The 19,251-nt window shown below is 41.2% G+C and overlaps 1 protein-coding gene across 1 annotated transcript in view; it reads left to right on the top strand.

The window, feature by feature from the left end:
• The first annotated feature begins 3,098 nt into the window (after positions 1–3,098).
• Positions 3,099–19,251, top strand: part of LOC105486481 (Rho associated coiled-coil containing protein kinase 2) — a 163,951-nt gene continuing 147,798 nt past the window's right edge. Inside the window, exon 1 of the mRNA XM_071076234.1 lies at positions 3,099–3,650. Coding sequence (XP_070932335.1) covers positions 3,510–3,650 — 141 coding nt within the window. The 5' untranslated portion in view covers positions 3,099–3,509. The remainder of the gene's footprint in view (positions 3,651–19,251) is intronic.

The following is a 19,251-nucleotide window of genomic DNA, read 5'->3' as shown; positions in this document are numbered from 1 at the left end:
AGAAAATATGAATAATATCTAGCATTGATTGAGGGCCAGCACACATTCTAAGCACTTTATAACAAATATTGTGAGGACATCGAGACACAGAGGAGTTCGGTAACTTGTTCAGGGCCACACGGCAAGTGTGTGTTTGGGGCAGGATTTTGGCAATTATTCCTTAACCACTATGCTCTCATATAGAGAATAATGACAGTGTGGCACATCCAAACTGTGGAGTAGAGGACAGCAGGTAAGTGGAAGGAAGCAGATCTCTGCCTATAGACATGGACACGCCTCTAGGACATATTAGTAACGAGGAAAAAACCCAAGTTGCCAAACACCATAATATGGTGTAATTTCATGTCTGTAGGGAAAAGGTAATGTGTATCTATAATACATATGTATGACGATGGCCAAAGGCCTTGAGTGATACAAGAATGTATGTGGAAATAGAGTTGGAAGAGTAAATTTTAGATTATGTTCCATATATTTGTGGTTCGTTTGAACTTTTTTTTTTTTTTGAGACGGAGTTTCGCTCTGTCGCCCAGGCTGGAGTGCAGTGGCACGATCTCAGCTCACTGCAAGCTCCCCGTCCTGGGTTTACGCCATTCTCCTGCCTCAGCCTCCCGAGTAGCTGGGACTACAGGCGCCTGCCACCTCGCCCGGCTAGTTTTTTGTATTTTTTAGTAGAGACGGGGTTTCAGGGGTTTCACCGTGTTAGCCAGGATGGTCTCAGTCTCCTGACCTCGTGATCCGCCCGTCTCGGCCTCCCAAAGTGCTGGGATTACAGGCTTGAGCCACCGCGCCCGGCCCTCGTTTGAACTTTTACAAGAATGCATTTGTGCATTACTTTTGAAAATAAGAATTGTTGTACTAACCTCCCCCCTACCCCATCCTGCAAAAAGGTTTAACTCATATCAACAGATTCATTTTCTCTTCTTCCAGGTAGACAACGGGATAGGTCTTGGGTAAAAATCTTCTGTACCATGGCTTTTTCTGGTCTATATAAATACATACATGTAGAAGATGCCTAGGATATATATCTTGTTGATCACTACTCTTAAAATAAGGTTTTCATGTCCAGTATTTGGACCATGGCTTCCTGTTATTCCACCAAGCTACATACAAATATACAATAGTCAAAATTAATTTGGAAACTGAGAACCACATAGTGTTTTGTTTTCTTTGGTTTTTTTGGGTTTCTTTTTGAGACAGAATCTCACTCTGTTGCCCAGGCTGGAGTGCACTGGTGTGATCACAGCTCACTGCAGCCTTGGCCTCCTGGGCTCAACGGAGGCGGCCTCCACCTCAGCCTCAGGGGTAGCTGGGACTACAGGCGCACGCCACCACGCCCCGCTAGACAGAGTGCTCCTTTGCCTTGCATATTATTTTGTCATCAGAAAAATAATCCATAATCATAGATGATCTCATTATTTTGCTCCAGTGCATAAGTGGGAGTGTCTAGCTCCGTCTGTTCTCCTGGCGGCCTCTGCGGAGGTCTGAATGAGTAGCTCAGTATAGACTTAAAGGACTCTCTGGTCGTGAAGTCAGTGTTACTATCTGAAAGGGAAAAGCTGTATTGGATGGATCATCGGGGCCTCTTCCTGCATTAGTCCAGCTAGGGGTGGTTTCAACTAACCTAAAACCAAAGAAGAGGCTCCAATTAATTCAATGATTTGGATCAAAATGCAACTTTTACAAGGTTGGGGCTTCACCCTATCTTCGGGTTTATCTCTGACATGCCAGGGAGACAGTTCTTAACATTCTTATTACTTAATGGATATCGGATTGTTGCTTTTCGGAGTGGTTTTTCCATTTTTTGAAATTTTAATTTGCTCTTAATCATCTTTACAGAAAAAAAAATCCCATTTATTTAAGAACTGTATTCTCTGGTTCTTATAGCTGCACATTTTACATAGTTCCAGTGTGTAAAACGATTTTTCTTGTTTCACTTATTTCTAATATACCTTCTCACGTACTTGCCAAAATTTCATGTTTGACACAGTCTGCATACCTGCCAGGGTTCTTGCTGTCAATGTGATTGCGCTTGTTTGTGTTACTCAGTTGTTGGACAACTGGGTCCATTCCCAGGTTTTGGTCATCACGATCACTGTGAATAGCACTGCTGTTAACATCTTTCTGCAAGTTCTCCCCCTTCTTCGCCCTTTGGATCATTTCCTTGGAAATGTACTTCCTTAAATGGGTTTACTGGGTCAAAGGGGCTCTATGAATGGTTTTATAGCTCTTGGCACATATTTTTCGGATTGCGCCCTGGGCGGATCTGAGCGATGGCACCGACCGCCGAGAGGGCAGGAATGCGGAGGAACGGCCCCGATAACCACCCCTCTTCCGCCCCCCAAAAGGAGAAGACCCAGCGAAGGCCTGCGGCTGGAAAGCGTTTTTCTGGTGCTCTCCCGTTCTCTCGACGTGGTTAGCGTCTACGCCGGGCAGAAACGCTTTCAGGATCCCAGGCCCTACTGCCCCAGGACTAGGATTCCACCCGCCTCCGCTCATGCGGAATCCCAGACACCCAGGGTCCCCTCTCAGGCTCGCATCGAAACCCACGGCCCTGCGGCCCCTCGCGGGCGCCGAGCTCGGTCGCTATTATTTGGGCGCGGGTGAGGCGAGGCCCGCATCGCTGCGCGCTGAGTCAGCGGGGGCCACGGCGGGGGGCGCGGCCGGACTCCCCCCAGCGCACTGCTGCGTCGGGCCCGACGTCGGGGGTTCAGCCTCTGGGCCACGGGGTCGTCCGCGGGGTTCGGCGGCAAGGGCAGGGGGAGCGCGGAAGGACCCGGCCCGGGTGCGTCTCCCCTCCCCCAGCAGGCGCTCGACCGTGACCGCGCGCCCGGCCATTCGCCTCAGAGAACCCCGCCAGAGGGAGGAGGCGAGGGCGGGCGAGGAAGGGGCGCAGAGGAGAAAGCGGAGCGGAGCAGACGCAGGAAGGGAAAGAAAGGGAGGAAGCGCGGCGCACGGGGCGGGGCGGGGCGCGCGGGGGCGCGCGCCGGCGGCTGCGCGCGGAGGGGCTTGTGGGTAGCGGCGGCGCGCGGCCGCGCGGGAGTGTGTGCTCCGGGAGCGGGCTGAGGGATTGCAAGGCAGCCGGCGGCGACCATGGCAGCGGGCCGGCGGCGGCCGTAGTGGCCCAGGCCTGGGCTTCAGCCTCCCGGGGCCCCAGAGGGCGGGGCGGTCCGGGCCGCGGCGGTGGCGGCGCCACTTCCCCGCTCCCGCCCGAGGACTCCTGCGGGCGCTCGCGGAGGACCAGCGGACCGGCGGCGCGAATCTGACTGAGGGGCGGGGACGCAGTCTGTTCCCCGGCGCTCCCGACAGGGCCGGGCCGGGCCGGGCCGGGCGGGCCCCTGCGAGCAGCCCCTGGGCGGGGGACCGCCGCGGAGACCCGAAGCCGGAGCTAGAGGCGGGCGGTGGGCCCAAGCGGAGTCCCGGCCGAAGCTGGTGGTGCGGGGGCGGTGCTAGGCCCCGAGGCTGCCGGACCTGAGCGCGAGGAGCCTGAGTGCGGGTCCGGCGGTGGCGGCATGAGCCGGCCCCCGCCGACGGGGAAAATGCCCGGCGCCCCCGAAACCGTGCCGGGGGACGGGGCCGGCGCGAGCCGCCAGAGGAAGCTGGAGGCGCTGATCCGAGACCCTCGCTCCCCCATCAACGTGGAGAGCTTGCTGGTAGGTGGCCGGGGCCTGGGAGCTTGCTCGTTGCAGCTCACACCTCAGATCCCTTCTGCGCCCAGCCCTTCGTGCCCGTCCGCCCGTGAGGAGGGGAGGTCTTGCCCCACCCCGCCCTGCTTCCGGCAGCCGGGCCCGGAGACCAAACGCTTCTGCCCCCGAGTTCCAAGAGTAGTGACCCGCCTTTGATTCCTCCCTCTACCTCCTGCTGGAGCCGGTGTCATCCCCTGCTGCTCCTTTCTTGCAGCACTGGGAGGAACACCCCTCTTCTCCTTCCGCCTACCCACTCTGTTTGGGGAGGTGGGTGGAGGACTGGCCATCCTTCATACAGCAGGTTAGCCGATTTGAAAGTGTCATGCTACGTGGGGACTTGGTGCGAGCAAGGGAGAAAGAAACCTGATGCTCTCCCTGTTGCGAGTACTCGCTGGGATACATGACAAAGAGCTGCCCTCACTCTCTCCTTTTAGTCTGAAATCTTGGAACACATACCTAATGTTTTGCTGTTTTCACTTGCGTTTGAGCATTCCACACTTGCCATTTAGTGCATTTTAAGTGCTGTAAATTTAATTCCCTGAGATTATTGCGCCAGAGCCGAAAACTCAGTCTGAATTGTGGAGTGGAATAAATCTCTCCTCTTCATTGCGTCTCTTTCCTAAAACGACCTTTGAAATCCAAATTAATAGCACCGTAAAGGCTGCTAATTAATTGGCTCTTGATTAAGAAAGGAGCATGTTTTACAAAATAGAAATGCACCGTAGAATGCTGGCTTATTTCTTATTTTTGTAAGGATAGATGATTGTATTTCGCAATTTGAGTAGTGTGCAGTGTGGATGCATTTATGGGAAAAGGGGGTGTGGACTTTTACCCTGGGGAGAAGAAAAGTGAAAACGATACTCTGCATATTAGATTGACTTTGGAAGACTAGAATTAGGGTGGGAGATCCTTAGATCCGTTAGACATTCTGTGTTGGAATGCAGATGTTTAGTTCTGTTCCCTGCTGGGATAAATCTTACTGTATGATGAGAAAAACTGCCTCCTCCCTTTCCAGGGACGGACGGACTGACTTTTCGTCAGAGGCAGTTGGTTATCCTTTGAGGTTTCAGGCATCGTTTGCAGAGTGACTCAGTCCTGTTTAGTCGAAATGCAGGAACTGACTTTAGCTATGTGTGTCTTTCTGCACAGTGCACAGAAAATAGTGAGTGATGTGCTATGTTGTGTCACATGTGTCTGATGTTTTACTGATTTTCGGGTTAATGTGTTGTTCCTGTGTTTTCATGGGAGCAGTCTTTGAAAGTCTTTAATTGGGAGTAAGATTGCTTGCATGGATGGCATAGCTTTTCCTAGGCTAAAGCGGAGACTCTGGGCTGCACTCCGAGCATTTTCACTTTGGTATTTTGCTAGCAAAACTTTGACCTAAGGCCAGAAAGTTTAGTTAAAAATAGTACAGCAAATCTCAAGTATTCATCAGGTTCATACTAAATCCTAGATGCAAACGTTTTGCAATTCACTTTGATATCTTAGATCTTTAATCATATTAATCATAATTATTAGAGTTATTCTGAGCTTGAATGTAAGGTAGCTTATACATGTAATATGCTCATGCATTTTGTTTTGTTACTTTCCAAGTTATTAAAATGACGGCTATTTTTAAAAGTGAAACATTTTACATGCTCAGGACACAGTTCATTCATTTAATGCTTATTACAGCCAAAACACACTTTTATTAAGGTGACACATTACTGATCTGAGAATTGACATCAGATGCTGATGACTTGGCAGACTCTGTTATTGCTGTTTCTAGTTGATTAAATATGCTTGAGGTACAGTAAACCTTTCCAAGCCAAAATGTGTCCCTTATTCCTTTGGAGCAAGATTCCTGGTGCTTCTGCTGCAAATTGATAAACTAAATTAAAAATATATATATAAATTAATTTTAAATTACATGTATTTTATGAAATATTAGAACGGATTTTTTTGTGGTAGCGTATACAGAATTTACCATTTTTAACCATGTTTAAGGGTATAGCTTAGTGGCAGGCATTAAATACATACACATTGTTGTGCAACCATCACCACTATCCATCTCTGGAATCTTTTCATCTCTCCAAACTGAAACTGTAAATTAATGTCTAAAATAATGTTATAAAAAATTATATTCCTGAAATACTGATGAAATAATGGCTGGTATCACTTTAAAGATCTGAAACCTTAGCATTTAGGTTGCATTTCACAATTGGTCATTGTTTTACTGCACATGTCATTTATTTTTTGGCTTTGCCATAGGAAATACATATTTTGTCTTTAACAGAAAATTTAAAGGAATATAATTTAAAGCAAACACAGCTGCAACACTACATTCAGGGGCTCAGAAAGTACCATTAAAAATTGTATACTCCTAAGATGACAGAAGAAGATGAAGTACACCAGAAATGATTGTATGATGCTTTCAGTAAGCTAGGCCTGGAAGGTAAACCCCTGTAGGAAACAAAGTTATATGAGATAACACGTAAAGTGCTTAGCCTAGTGCTTGGTACATCACAGTGCTCATTAAATTTAGTTCACTTCTCCTGTGCACATTTAGCATGTTTTTAGTTAATTGCTTTAAATTTTCTTTTCAAAGGAAAATGGTTTTATTTGCATCTATTTCTTGCTACATAATTTTGAGTGAGTAGCATTATCATTTGAATTTGCCATCAGAAAAGTGCTGGCAATCATTAGGCATAGGTAGAGCTAGAGTCCAAGACTAAATCAGTGTAAAGATGACATCTTGTTTCTCTGCAAAGGCTCATTGCTTTATGTGGGTCCTTAAATTAATCTGAGAAGAATTTATCTGTTTTATGGTTGCAGATTGTGAGCTGCTTAGTATTACTTAGAAATAGAGTTTTGCTTCTCTACTGCCTCTTTTTTTTTTTGGAGGCAGGTCTTCGGTAATACGCTTTTGTAGTGTTTGAAACCTTTGGGTAAATACCTGTGCTTTGTTGTCAAGACCAGCTTCTCATACTGCTTACCTATTATGGTAAAAAGAATTGTGTTTCAGGCTTTGCTGAAGAGATGTTTTTCTAAAGGTCTGTGCTTTTTGAGTTTTGATTTATTTTACTCTTTCAAAGGTAAACAGTCACAATAACCTATAGGACTCATGCTTGGGTAAACTCTTAAGACTTGTGTGGATGGGCAAAGGTGATTAAAAATTTGTTTACAATTTTCAGTGGCATAGAACATAAAATAATTTGATTGATTTCATTATCCTTGTAAACTATCTGACGATATTTCTTATCTCAGTGCTTAGACTCATCATGCTGCTGGTTATTTGCCTAATTAAAATAGAATTGTATGTATATTTTTCCCATCATGTAATAAGTAAGAACATTATAGAGATACAATAAAAAATGAAATAGAATAAAAATTAAAGATCGTTTTATACATTTTTTTCTTTATGAAGAGTTTGGCATTTATAGTGTAAATGTGACTAGTTTACTTTAAAACTTTCATGTTGATAGGAAATCTTTAAAGAAAATGAGTTAGCTAGGGAGGTTTTAAACAAAAGGTGATGTATGGAACTTACTGTTGATGTGAAGCAAGTGCAGGTCTGCAATCCCTTATCCACAATTTTGGTATATAAAAAACCCTAAAAACCAAGTTTTTGGTAAAATGTATTTGATGATAACATCTGACCTAATCTGACATTAGAATATTTGTGGTCTAGTCATTCCTCTTGATGTAAATAATAATGCCTTTTGCTGGAAGAATATTAATGTATTTGATTTCAGGGTGCTGCCCAGATTTTCAAGAGCGTTTTAGGGAATGCACAGTATATGTACTGTGTACCATTCTAAAATCCAAGAAATTCTGAATTGGGAAACATTGTGGTCCCAGGGTAAGGCCGATGTAGACTAAGTAAGGAAATACGGACTTACATACACTTCAGTAGTTGTAAATAAATAGTGGATAATTATCTTGAAATCTAACTTTTTTGTTTTTTATTCCCAGAGTCTTGATCAGATAGCCCTCTCTTTCCCATTTTGAATTCTAAAAATACAGTATGCAAATAATTTATGAAGCATAAAAACATATTCGTGAAATCACCACACAAGTTAATAAGTGGAACACTAGCCTGTAGAAGTTACCTGTGTGCTGTTGCTGCTGCTGGATTCGGTCTTCCTGCATCCTCTCTCATCTGCTACCCTGAACATTTTATTGTTCCTTTGCTTCATTTCATAGATTACTACAGTTGTGTATATCTCTAAACAGTATTATGTAGTTTTACTTGTTTTAACTTTATAAAATGTCAGCGTTTTTACATATTCTTTTATGACTTGCTTTGTTTACTGGAAATGGTGTTCCTTTTTTTTTTTGAGATGGAGTGTCACTCTTTTGCCCAGGCCGGAGTGCAGTGGCTGGATCTCAGCTCACTGCAAGCTCCGCCTCCTGGGTTTACGCCATTCTCCTGCCTCAGCCTCCCGAGTAGCTGGGACTACAGGCGCCCGCCACCTCGCCCGGCTAGTTTTTTTTTTTGTATTTTTTTTAGTAGAGACGGGGTTTCGCCGTGTTAGCCAGGATGGTCTTGATCTCCTGACCTCGTCCGTCTCGGCCTCCCAAAGTGCTGGGATTACAGGCTTGAGCCACCGCGCCCAGCCTTACTGGAAATGGTGTTTCTAAGATTCGCTAACATTGTGGTTTATTCATATTCCCTGCTACGATAATCAGTTTAGCTCCAATCTACTTAAAGGATATTTACAGTTTTCTTTCTTTCTTTTTTTTTTTCTATTATGGAAAGTGTTGCTAGGAGCATTTCTGGAGCTCATGTGAAGAATTCCTGTACATTAGGGTATATATCTGGGAGTGGAATTGCTGGATTTTAAGATACACTATGTTCAACTTAATGTAATGGATAGAGTTTAAAATTTTCTCCATCATGTTATTATAGAAAATTTCAAAGTATAGTAAGGGTGAAAGAACCAACAATGAACATCCATATATTCACCGCATAATTAATATTTTGCTATATTTGCTGTATTTTCTTTATCTGTCCATTCCTTTATCCATCTATCAATACATCTTTTATTTTTGATTCACTTGAAGTAAATTGGAGATATTAGTATACTTTGCCTTCAAACACTTTGGTATGTATTTAAGAAGGGTTCAATTTGATTTGTTTAGATTTTTTAAAGATTAAATTTGCATGCAATGAAATGCACAGATCTTAAATGTACCACTGGTGAGTTTTGACAAATGCACACACCTATGTAATGCAAATTCTTGTAAAAATACAGACCATTATTACCAACTCAGAAATCTCCTTCACACCTTTTCAGCTAATTCCACACATCATTTTCTTCTCTTAGAGACAGTCATTCTTCTGATTTTTTTTTTTTTTGCAGTAAAGATAACTTTGATTTCTTCTAAACTTCATAAAAATGGAATCATATAGTATATACTTTTCTGTGTCTGGCTTCTTTAACGCAGCATTGTTTCTGAGAGTTATCTGTGTTATTTTGTGTGTCAGCAATTTGTTCCTTTTTCTTGTTGCTGAATTGTCTTCTGTTTTATGTATAAACCACAGTTGGCTTGGATATCGTGTTGATGCATACCTGGACTAGTTTTCAGTTTTTTGTCTTCAGAATGTACAGTGGTCTCTTGGTCTTCTCTGGGGATTGGTTCCAGGATACTTGCTTCACAGTCTGCCTACGTACCAAAATTCAACGATGCACAGTCCTTTTTATAAAATGGCATTAGTATTTGCATGTAATCTATGCATATCCTCCATATACTTTGTCATCTCTCGATTACTTATAATGCCTAATACGATACTGTATTGTTTTTTAGTCTATATTTTTTAATTTTTTTTCCAAATATTTTTGATCCACAGTTGGTTGGATTCATGGATACAGAGTACTGAGTGTATTATGTATTTTGGCTTGATTTTTTTTAAATATGGAGACAAGATCTTGCTCTCTTGCTCAGGCTGGGATGCAGTGGTGCAGTCATAGCTCACTGTAACCTTCAACTCCTGGTCTCAATAATTCTTCCAACTTAGCCCCTCTAGTAGGGACTACAGGTGTGTGCCACTGTGATTGGCTAATTTTTATTTTATTTTATTTTTTTGAAGAAATGAGGTCTTGCTGTGTTGTCCAGGCTGGTCTCAAACTCCTGGCCTCAAGTGATCCTCCAGCCTCATCCTCTGAAAGCGTTGCATTAGAGGCCTGAGCCACTGCACCCAGCCTACTTTGGCTCTTAATACAGTTGCTATGAATGTTTTCATTTCTTTTGGGTAAATTAAATACCTTGTAGTGGAATTGCTAAGTCGTAGGGCAGATATGCGTTTACTGTTTAAGAAACTGCCGGCTAGGCACGGTGGCTCACACCTGTAATCTCAGCACTTTGGGAGGCCCAGGTGGGCGGATCATTGGGAGGCCCAGGTGGGCGGATCATTTGAGGTCAGGAGTTTGAGACCAGCCTGACCAACATGGTGAAACCCTATCTCTATTAAAAATAATAAAAAAAAGATTAGCTGGCTGTGGTGGGACAAACCTGTGATCTCAGCTACTTGGGAGCCTGAGGCAGGAGAATCACCTGAACCCAGGAGGTGAAGGTTGCAATGAGCTGAGATCAGGTCATTGCACTCCAGCCTGGGCAACAAGAGTGAGACTCTGTCTAAAAAAAAAAAAAAAAAAAAAAAAGAAACTGTCAGATCTTTTTATGAAGTAGTTACACCGTTTTACACTCCCACCAACAATATATGAGAGTTCCAGTTGCTCCACGTCTTCCCCGACACTGCTCTTTAAAATGTGATTTTGATTTGCATGATTTGCATTTCCCTCATGACTAATGATGTACTTTTTCTTGCACTTACTGGCCATTTATATGTTTTCCTTTGTGAATTATCTGTTCAAAGCAACATATCTCCATTTTCGCCCATTTAAAAACATTGGGTTATTTATTTGTATTTATTATTGAATCATATAAGTTCTTTTGTATATAGAGAGAACACTCTTTGTCAAATGTATGTTTTGTGAGTGTTTTTTCCCTAGCTTATGGTGTATCTCTCTCTCTCTCTCTCTCTCTCTCTCTCTCTCTCTTTTTTGAGGTAGAGTCTCGCTGTGTTGCCCAGGCTGGAGTGCAGTGGCACAGTCTTGGCTCACTGTAACCTCTGCCGCATGTGTTTAATCGATTCTCCCTCCTGTGCCTCCCGAGTAATTGGGATTACAGGCATGCACCACCACGCCCGGCTAATTATTGTATTTTTAGTGTAGACGGGGTTTTACCATGTTGGCCAGGCTGGTCTCCAACTCCTGACCTCAAGTCATCTGCCCGCCTTGGCCTCCCAAAGTGCTGGGATTACAGGCACGAGCCACTATGCCTGGCCCCATATCTCTTTTTTTTTTTTTTTTTTTTGAGACGGAGTCTCGCTCTGTTGCCCAAGCTGGAGTGCAGTGGCCAGATCTCAGCTCACTGCCATATCTTTTTTTTTTAATCAAAATTTGTAATGGCTATTGCCTTTCTGCCCAAGTAATTGTTGCCATCCCCATGTCATGAAGATATTCACCTTTGCTTTCTTCCAAAAGCTTTATGGTTGACTTTTACATTTAGGTCTAGGATACATTTTAAGCTAAATTTAATGTGTGGTGTGAGTTAGGGGTTGAAGTTAATTTTTCTTTCCCACGTAATTATCCAGTTATCTAGACTATCCAGCACCATTTTTAAAAAATTTAAGTTTTCTCATTGGGTTGCTTTGGCGCCTTTGTTAAAAGTCAGTTTACTGACTGTTGGGACTTTTAAATTTGCTTTTCTACCACCTTAGTAGCTACAGCAGGTCATCAGTCCTGGTTCTGTTATTTAACCCATGCTCATTTCAAAGTCATTTCTTGGCTAGGCACAGTGGTTCATGCCTATAATACCAGTGCTTTGGGAGGCTGAGTTGGGAGGATTGCTTGAGGCTAGAAGTTTGAGACCAGCTTGGGCAACACAGTGAGATTTCTTGCCTCTACAGAAATAAAAAAAAATTAGCCAGGCATGGTGGCACAAACTTGTGATCCTAGCTGCTCGGGAGGCTGAGGCAGGAGGGTGGCTTGAGTCCAGGAGTTTGAGACTGAGTGAGCTGTAATGGTGCTGCTGCATTTCAGCCTGGGTGATAGAGTGAGACCCTGTCTCTGGAAAAAATGCCATTTCTTTTTAGTTTTATCTGTACCTGAGGGAAATGACAACCAACTATGGCTGAGAGGGAAACATAGATTTTATTTTTTGAAGTGAAGCAAGATTTGTCATTTTTTAAATTATAAAAATAATATGCTCTTATTGGAGAAAATTTAGGGAGCATAGAAGGGTATAAATGCTAATGACACTTACCTACAATCTCCTTCCTTAGAGATCATCACTGTTTAACATTTTGGTGTATATGTCTTAAATTTTATATATATATATATAAAAAATTACACTAGTCATGTACTTCATCTTTTTAAATATTTAATGAATAGTATGAGTTTTATGTAGTTACAATTATCAATCTTTTCACTGTAAAGTGATTCTGGCTTAGTGGTCATGTTTAGGAAATTCTCTTTTACCAGGATTATATCATCATATACCTGACTTTTTGTTCTCACATGGCTTTGTTTTTACTGATATTTCATTTGGAATTCTGATGGAAAGTATGAAGTAGGAGTTCAAATATTATATCAGGAGATAGAGATTTGTCTAGGTGTATTAGATTTTCCAAAATATTAATTGGGAGTTTCTGTTTACAGAAATTGTTAGTTCGTTCAACAAATATTTACAGAATAGGAAAATATAAAAGACTCATGTCCTAAAACAGCTCATATTCTGTGCATTAAATAAAAATAAACTCAAAAGCCACGCCCGGCTAATTTTTTTTGTATTTTTAGTAGAGATGGATTGCGCTGTGTTAGCCAGTTTGGTCTCGATCTCCTGACCTTGTGATCCACCTGCCTTGGCCTCCCAAAGTGCTGGGATTACAGGCGTGAGCCACTGCGCCTGGCCCTAGCCTCTTTTTTAAATAACAGAAGTGATAACCTGTAGAAATGTCTCTACTTGAAGAGATATTAATTAAAATACTTCCCAGATAAACATTTTGTATGTGTTCCTGTCACTTAGTTCTTACCTACCCATGGGAAAGAAGGTAAGTAAACATCTATATATTCAGGGAGGATGGGTTTAGAAGTAGAATTAATTTGGAGGTCATGTAGGAAAAGCAAATTGTGATTTGGATATTTTCTGGATTGTGGTGAAACAGTTTGTCTTGGAAAGAATTTAAGTGAATTTTATTCAGTATTTTAGGTGAAGTAAAGATACCTCATGGGGGCTGAACAGCTTTTTATCATTTATATGTGTCATTTTTTCCCCCTTCTCCTTAACTTTTTTCTGGTTAAACACATTTACTTCTTTTTATGTACCTAGTTATGCCTGTGTTGGAATTGCACTTTATGAGTAGGGCAGATGAAATGCTGGTGGTGTGTTCACAAGGTAAAATCCTTTAAAATAGCATATTGGCTGTTATTAATAGTAAGGCAATATTTTTCAACAATATTAAAAACTAAGTTAAAGGGCATGAGATTTTTTTGAGAGGAATCAAGTGTGTCATTGCAAGTCACAATGACTTGAGAATTTTTCAGATATTAAGCATTTTGGTTTCTAACATGTTGATTTGGCTTTAAACTGTTTCATGTTTGTAGTATTTCTTTTTTTTCCCTAATACATGCAGGTGGTTTTTTGTGTGTGTTCTCTGGACCGTATTTAAAACAGTTATAGAAAGAATAGAATTTACAGTCGTGATAGTTTTTCTTCTACATCTACTACTGGTATTCATTTAGCAGACAAAGGAGAGTGATACATAGTATCTTGCTTGTAATAAGCCTTTCATATTGGTTGAACAAATAAATACAGCCTGCAGATGTAGTGCAATTGACAAAATGTGTTTCAGTCTCTTATTTGCTCTTAGAATCAGCTCTGAAATAAAAGTCTGGTGGTTGAGAATGAGCAGGTATTGAATATATAGAGTCGGGCATCATTGTTTACTACCATTACTAGTTCTTTTTATTTTCAACTGTTTTATTGAGGTATAATTTATACACCATAAATTTTTTCCATTTTAAGTGTACAATATGATTTTTAGTAAATTTACAAAGTTGTGTAACCATCATCACAATTCATTTTCATCACCCCCCCCAAATTCCCTTGATCCTATTTGCAGTCAGTCCTGAATCCCAACCCCAGCCAACCACTGATCTGCTTTCTGACTATAACTTTGTCTGTTCTGTAAATTCCATATAAGTGGAATAATAAAATATGCAGTGATTTCCACCTGGCTTCTTTTACCTAACATGATGTTTTTGACGTTCATATATGTTGCAGCATGAATACTATGTTCTTTTTAATTGATGAATAATATTCCATAGTTACGGATGTACCACATTTTGTTTATGAATTCACCATATGTGAGGGTATATGTTTTCATTTCTCCTGGATAGATTCCAAGGAGTGGGACTGCAGGGTCATATGGTAAATTTATGCTTAACTTTTGAGAGACTGCAGACTGTTTTCCGAAGTAGCCCTACCATTTTACATTCTCACCAGAAATGTATGAGGGTTCCAGTTTCTCCATATTATCACGAAACACTTGGTAGTGTGTGTCATTGTAATTATAGCCATTGTAGTGCGTTTTACCAGTGACAAATGATGTTGGCCACTGTTTTATGTGCGTGTTTTGCTTGTTCTTTTGATTTTTGCTAATGTGTCATGAGTGTGGCCTAATTTGAATCATTATATTTAAGTTGTTTTTGTTTTTATGCTAGGAAATAATATGGTAATCAACTGGTGAAGGAGTTTTATTTTGTATACCACAGGCCAATTCCAGTGTTGGGAATTCCAAAAATAGAATACAAATGCAAATCAGAGCCCTCTGAATGTGGAATTAGCCTACTGATAAGTGTTTACACCTGAAAGGCCTAGTTAATACTAAGCATTTTTTTTTAAACCTTGTTATGATACCTTTTGCTTCCAAGGAATGAATGAGTCTTGCTGATCTGTATAGGCTCTCTTTTATTTTTTTAATTAAAAAAAGTTTTTTTTAAAGAGGTGGGGTCTCACTTTGTTGTCCATGCTGGAGTGCAGTGTGATCATAGCTCACTGCAGCCTAGAACTCTTGGACTCAAGCAGTCCTTCTACCTCAGCCTCCCAAGTACCTGGGACTACAGGCACATGCCACTGCACCTGGCTAATGGGTAGGCCCTAATAATGGCAGTGGAGTCTACTAGTTGGGTTGTTTCTGTTTTGTTGTTGTTGTTGTTGAGACAGAGTCTCGCACTGTCGCCTGGGCTGGAGTGCAGCAGTGCAGTCTTGGCTCACTGCAACTTCCGCCTCCCAGGTTCACATGAGTCTCCTGCCTCAGCCTCCTGAGTAGCTGGAATTATAGGTGCCTGCCACCAGGCCTGGCTAATTTTTTGTATTTTTAGCAGAGAAAGGGTTTCACTGTGTTGGCCAGGCTGGTCTCGAACTCCTGATCTTGTGATCCACCTGCTTTGGCCTCCCAAAGTGCTGGGATTACAGGTGTGAGCCACCGTGCCCAGCCAGTTGGGTTGTTTCTAAGCTACAGATGTTAAGGGCTTCTGACATACACATGGCTTTTACATGTTTGTTTGTTTTTTTTTCCATTCTGCTCTGTATTTATCTTCCCTCTTTTTGATTGTTTTGAGCATTTAGGTGTAAGCTTATAAACTTACTCCCTTTTGTTGACCCAAATTTTATCTTACACTTCTCTGTTAAAACAGTTACCAGTAATACTTTAATAACTTGATTCATATAGAGGATGGGTAGCTGTTGGTGTTTTAAGCACTATTGCACTGAGCTTTTGGCTTGTTTTTGAGTATTTATTTTAATTTGCCTTACGGATACAAAGATTGCCTGTTCTTGTTCACAGGTGGCATTGGATGTTGACTTGGATATGTGCAAATTTTTGCATCGTATCCAACATACTATGTTCTTTTCAGGTGTTAAAAGTAGCCTTATTTGTGCATACTGTATCAGTGTGTGATTCTGCTCTTTTGCCTTGTATTTAGGTGTGACTCCTCTAGAAGTCATACTCAGAATATGCTTATTGAAATTAAAGTTTTCTTTTTAATTTTAGGTTAGATAAATTATTTTTGAGTTTTTATTAAAGATAACTACATGCGAGACCTTTTTCTTTTTTTTTTGAGCAGTGAAGGAAACTTAGAAAATATCATTTCTTCTTCTCCTCCTTCTCCACCCTCCTCCTCCCTTCCCTCCCTCCTCCTCCCTCCTCCTCCTCCCTCCTCCCTCCTCCTCTTCCCTCCTCCTCCTTCCTTCTCCTCCCCCCTCCCTCCTCCTCTTCCCTCCTCCTCCTTCCTTCTCCTCCCCCCTCCCTCCTCCTCCCTCCTCCTCCTCCTCCTGGTCCTCCCTCCTCCTGATCCTCCCTCCTTCTCACTCCTCCTCTTCCTCCTCCCTCCCCCTCCCCCTCCTCCATTTTTTGAAACTTTTTTGAGATGCAGTCTCTGTCACCCAGGCTAGTGGTGAGATAGCGGCTCACTGCAACCTCCGCCTCTCAGGTTCTTAAAAGTTTTTGGTTTTAAAATCAAAAGGAAAAGAAAGTGTATTAGCACAGTTGTCATGAACTTTGATGCCTACAAGATCTAGTGAAAAATGTGTTTTTTTATGTTGAAATCCCTGTAAAAGTATTTCATGTATTAAATATGAAAATATTAGTATGATTTTGAAAAATGTATCACCTTTTTCAGATAACTTTGTTGCTTTAGAGTTATAGTTTGTGGGATTTTTTATCTCATGGCTAACAAAACTACATGCCCTGTGGCCAAGGCACAGTTAAATAATGTGAGGCTCTAGAGTGACATATAATAAAAGTATCTTTAAAGTCCTAAAGATTTATGGCAGTTTATCTTTTGAAATATATCTGTTGTTTTCAAATAATTGCTGAATAGAAAGATAATTAGAAATGTGAAATCTGAAACTAGGTGATGCTTCTTTCACTGACTGAATATATTTCTGCAGTTATCTTTAGAAGTGTGTTATGGATGATTTAGAAACATTTTTATTGGGAGTATTCTTCCAGTTAGAAACATTTTACAATCTGGTGATGAGAATTCCTAATTCCATAATACCTCAATGTTATACAAGATGCTCCGGCATTTCTAAATATTTGAAAAAAATGCAAATAAATTGAGACTTCATGAGTCAGTTCTGACATGTTCATGCTAAAAATATTCTCAGGCATTATTTCTTGCTGTAGCTTAAACGGAATATGCAACTCATGGTTGCAACATAAACTTACAATATGGATAATGTTTATGTTGTTATATTCACGTTAAAGAAGAATTTAATCACAAAAGCTAGAGAACATTTAAAGAATTTAGTCACAAAAACAAGAAAACTCACCTAAAGGATTTTCCTGATAGTTTTGAAAAACAATTGCTGCTGTAAGCAATTTTTTTTTTTTTGTTAAAAAGGGTAGGCTGTAAAGTTATAAATTTTGAATGCTGGAAACAGATTGTTTTCCATATTTAAGACATTTCCATAATAGGAGAACAGCATATGATACAAATAAAACTAAATTTAGAATTAATAAAAGGAAACTCTAGTACAAAATTGGCTTGTAAAATTTTCTTCTGAGGAAAGTCATAAAATGTAACAGTGAATAAATTTTTAAGAAGTTACTTTTGGCCAGGCGCGGTGGCTCAAGCCTGTAATCCCAGCACTTTGGGAGGCCGAGACGGGTGGATCACGAGGTCAGGAGATCGAGACCATCCTGGCTAACACGGTGAAACCCCGTCTCTACTAAAAAAATACAAAAAACTAGCCGGGCGAGATGGCGGGCGCCTGTAGTCCCAGCTACTCGGGAGGCTGAGGCAGGAGAATGGCGTAAACCCGGGAGGCGGAGCTTGCAGTGAGCTGAGATGCGGCCACTGCACTCCAGCCTGGGCGACAGAGCGAGACTCCGTCTCAAAAAAAAAAAAAAAAAAAAGAAGTTACTTTTGTTTTTGGAGATGGGATTGTTATAAGCTTTTAGTATAGGGAAGTTTTGTCTTTCGGAATGATATAATGTCAATATTTGGCATAGTGTTTTAATGTGCTTTCCCCCTCTTTTAAACAGAATTATTCAGTTTGACTCTAGTTACAACGGATCTGTGAAATAAAAGTGTGAAAATCTGAACAATACCTTATTTCAAATGATTTTCTATTAATAAAATTCCACTAAAGTACATAAAGAGGGTCCCTGTTTGATCTCATTAACAAATGAGAAGGTTAAAATGAATTTTTTTCTTACGAGTTCTCCCCACCAAGGTAGTGAAGATGGGCAAAAAATGAAGGAAAATGACTTGAATTTTTAATTTCAAGTGTATTTTTAAAAGAGTAGTATAGTGGAAAGAACATTGGATTTGGAGTCAGAAAAGCTAAGTGTTAAAAGCTGGTGTTAATGAGATGTTCTACTGATTATCTTCTTGATTGTGAGTAATTTATAGGACTATCTGCCTTCAAGGAGTTGTGAAGAATACAGTGAGAAGCTAACTACATGTGCTAGTGTTCTGTAAACTGTACAGAACTTTAGTTTTTTTTACAGACAGTTGAAGAACTATGTGTATAACAGCCTATGTTGTATGTGTCTATCAGTGTTTTCCAAAAGGTATGTGCATACCAAATCAGCCCCCTTGTATTAGCCTGTTTCCCCCTCCCCCCCACAAAATGCGGCATATTATTTGGCACATACTAGCTTCACTAAGTGTTAAATAAATGACTGAAAATTGTTGGTATTTTTGTGTTCTTAATTCACGGAGTGTAATTAGTCGCATTGGGGTTTTGGATGGATCTTTACAGTCTAAGAGAATAGTAAGACAAAGTCTTGGTGGGGTTTATGGCTCATAGATGATGGACTTTGGGGGTAGAAGTTTCTTATCAGATGTGGAAGGAAAGGGAGTGAGCAGGACGAGGGATAGAGGCAGTCTTCTTTTCATTGATAATCTGAATATACCATGTTCTCCTATATTCTTTGCCCTTGTATGTACCTCGATTGCTCTGTCTCCTTCTCTGCTTTATCAGCTTACCACAAAAAACAAAAACAAAATAAATAAAACAAACTTCATTTTTTAAATTACAAAAGTAACATATGCCCCTTTAAAAACGGACAATTGGCCGGGCTTGGTAGCTCGCACCTCTAATCCCAGCACTTTGGGAGGCCAAGGTGGGTGGATAGCTTGAGCCCAGGAGTTTGAGACCAGCCTGGGCAACACAGTGAAACCCTGTCTCTACAAAAAATGCAAAAATTAGCCAAGTGTGGTGGTGTGCACCTGTAGTCCCAGCTTCTTGGGAGTCTGAGGTGGAAGGATTGCTTGAGCCAGGGAGGTGGAGGTTGCAGTGAGCTGAGATTATACCATTGCACTCTAGCCTGGGTGACAAAGTGAGACTCTGTCTTTAAAAAAAAAAAAAAAAAAAAGGAAAGTTATAGAAATAAAGCTTAGCTCTCTCTCCTTGATTTCAGTCTCCTGAGGCAACCACTTTATAATACATCAGTGTATCACTTGTCCTTTTTCTGTGCATCTAATATAATGTCATATCATTTTCCTTT

This window comes from Macaca nemestrina, chromosome 13, assembly GCF_043159975.1.
Source record: "Macaca nemestrina isolate mMacNem1 chromosome 13, mMacNem.hap1, whole genome shotgun sequence".
NCBI classification, from domain to species: Eukaryota; Metazoa; Chordata; class Mammalia; order Primates; family Cercopithecidae; genus Macaca; species Macaca nemestrina.
The sequence above is the reverse complement of the archived record's forward strand: the minus strand, read 5'-3'. Positions and strand labels throughout refer to the sequence as shown.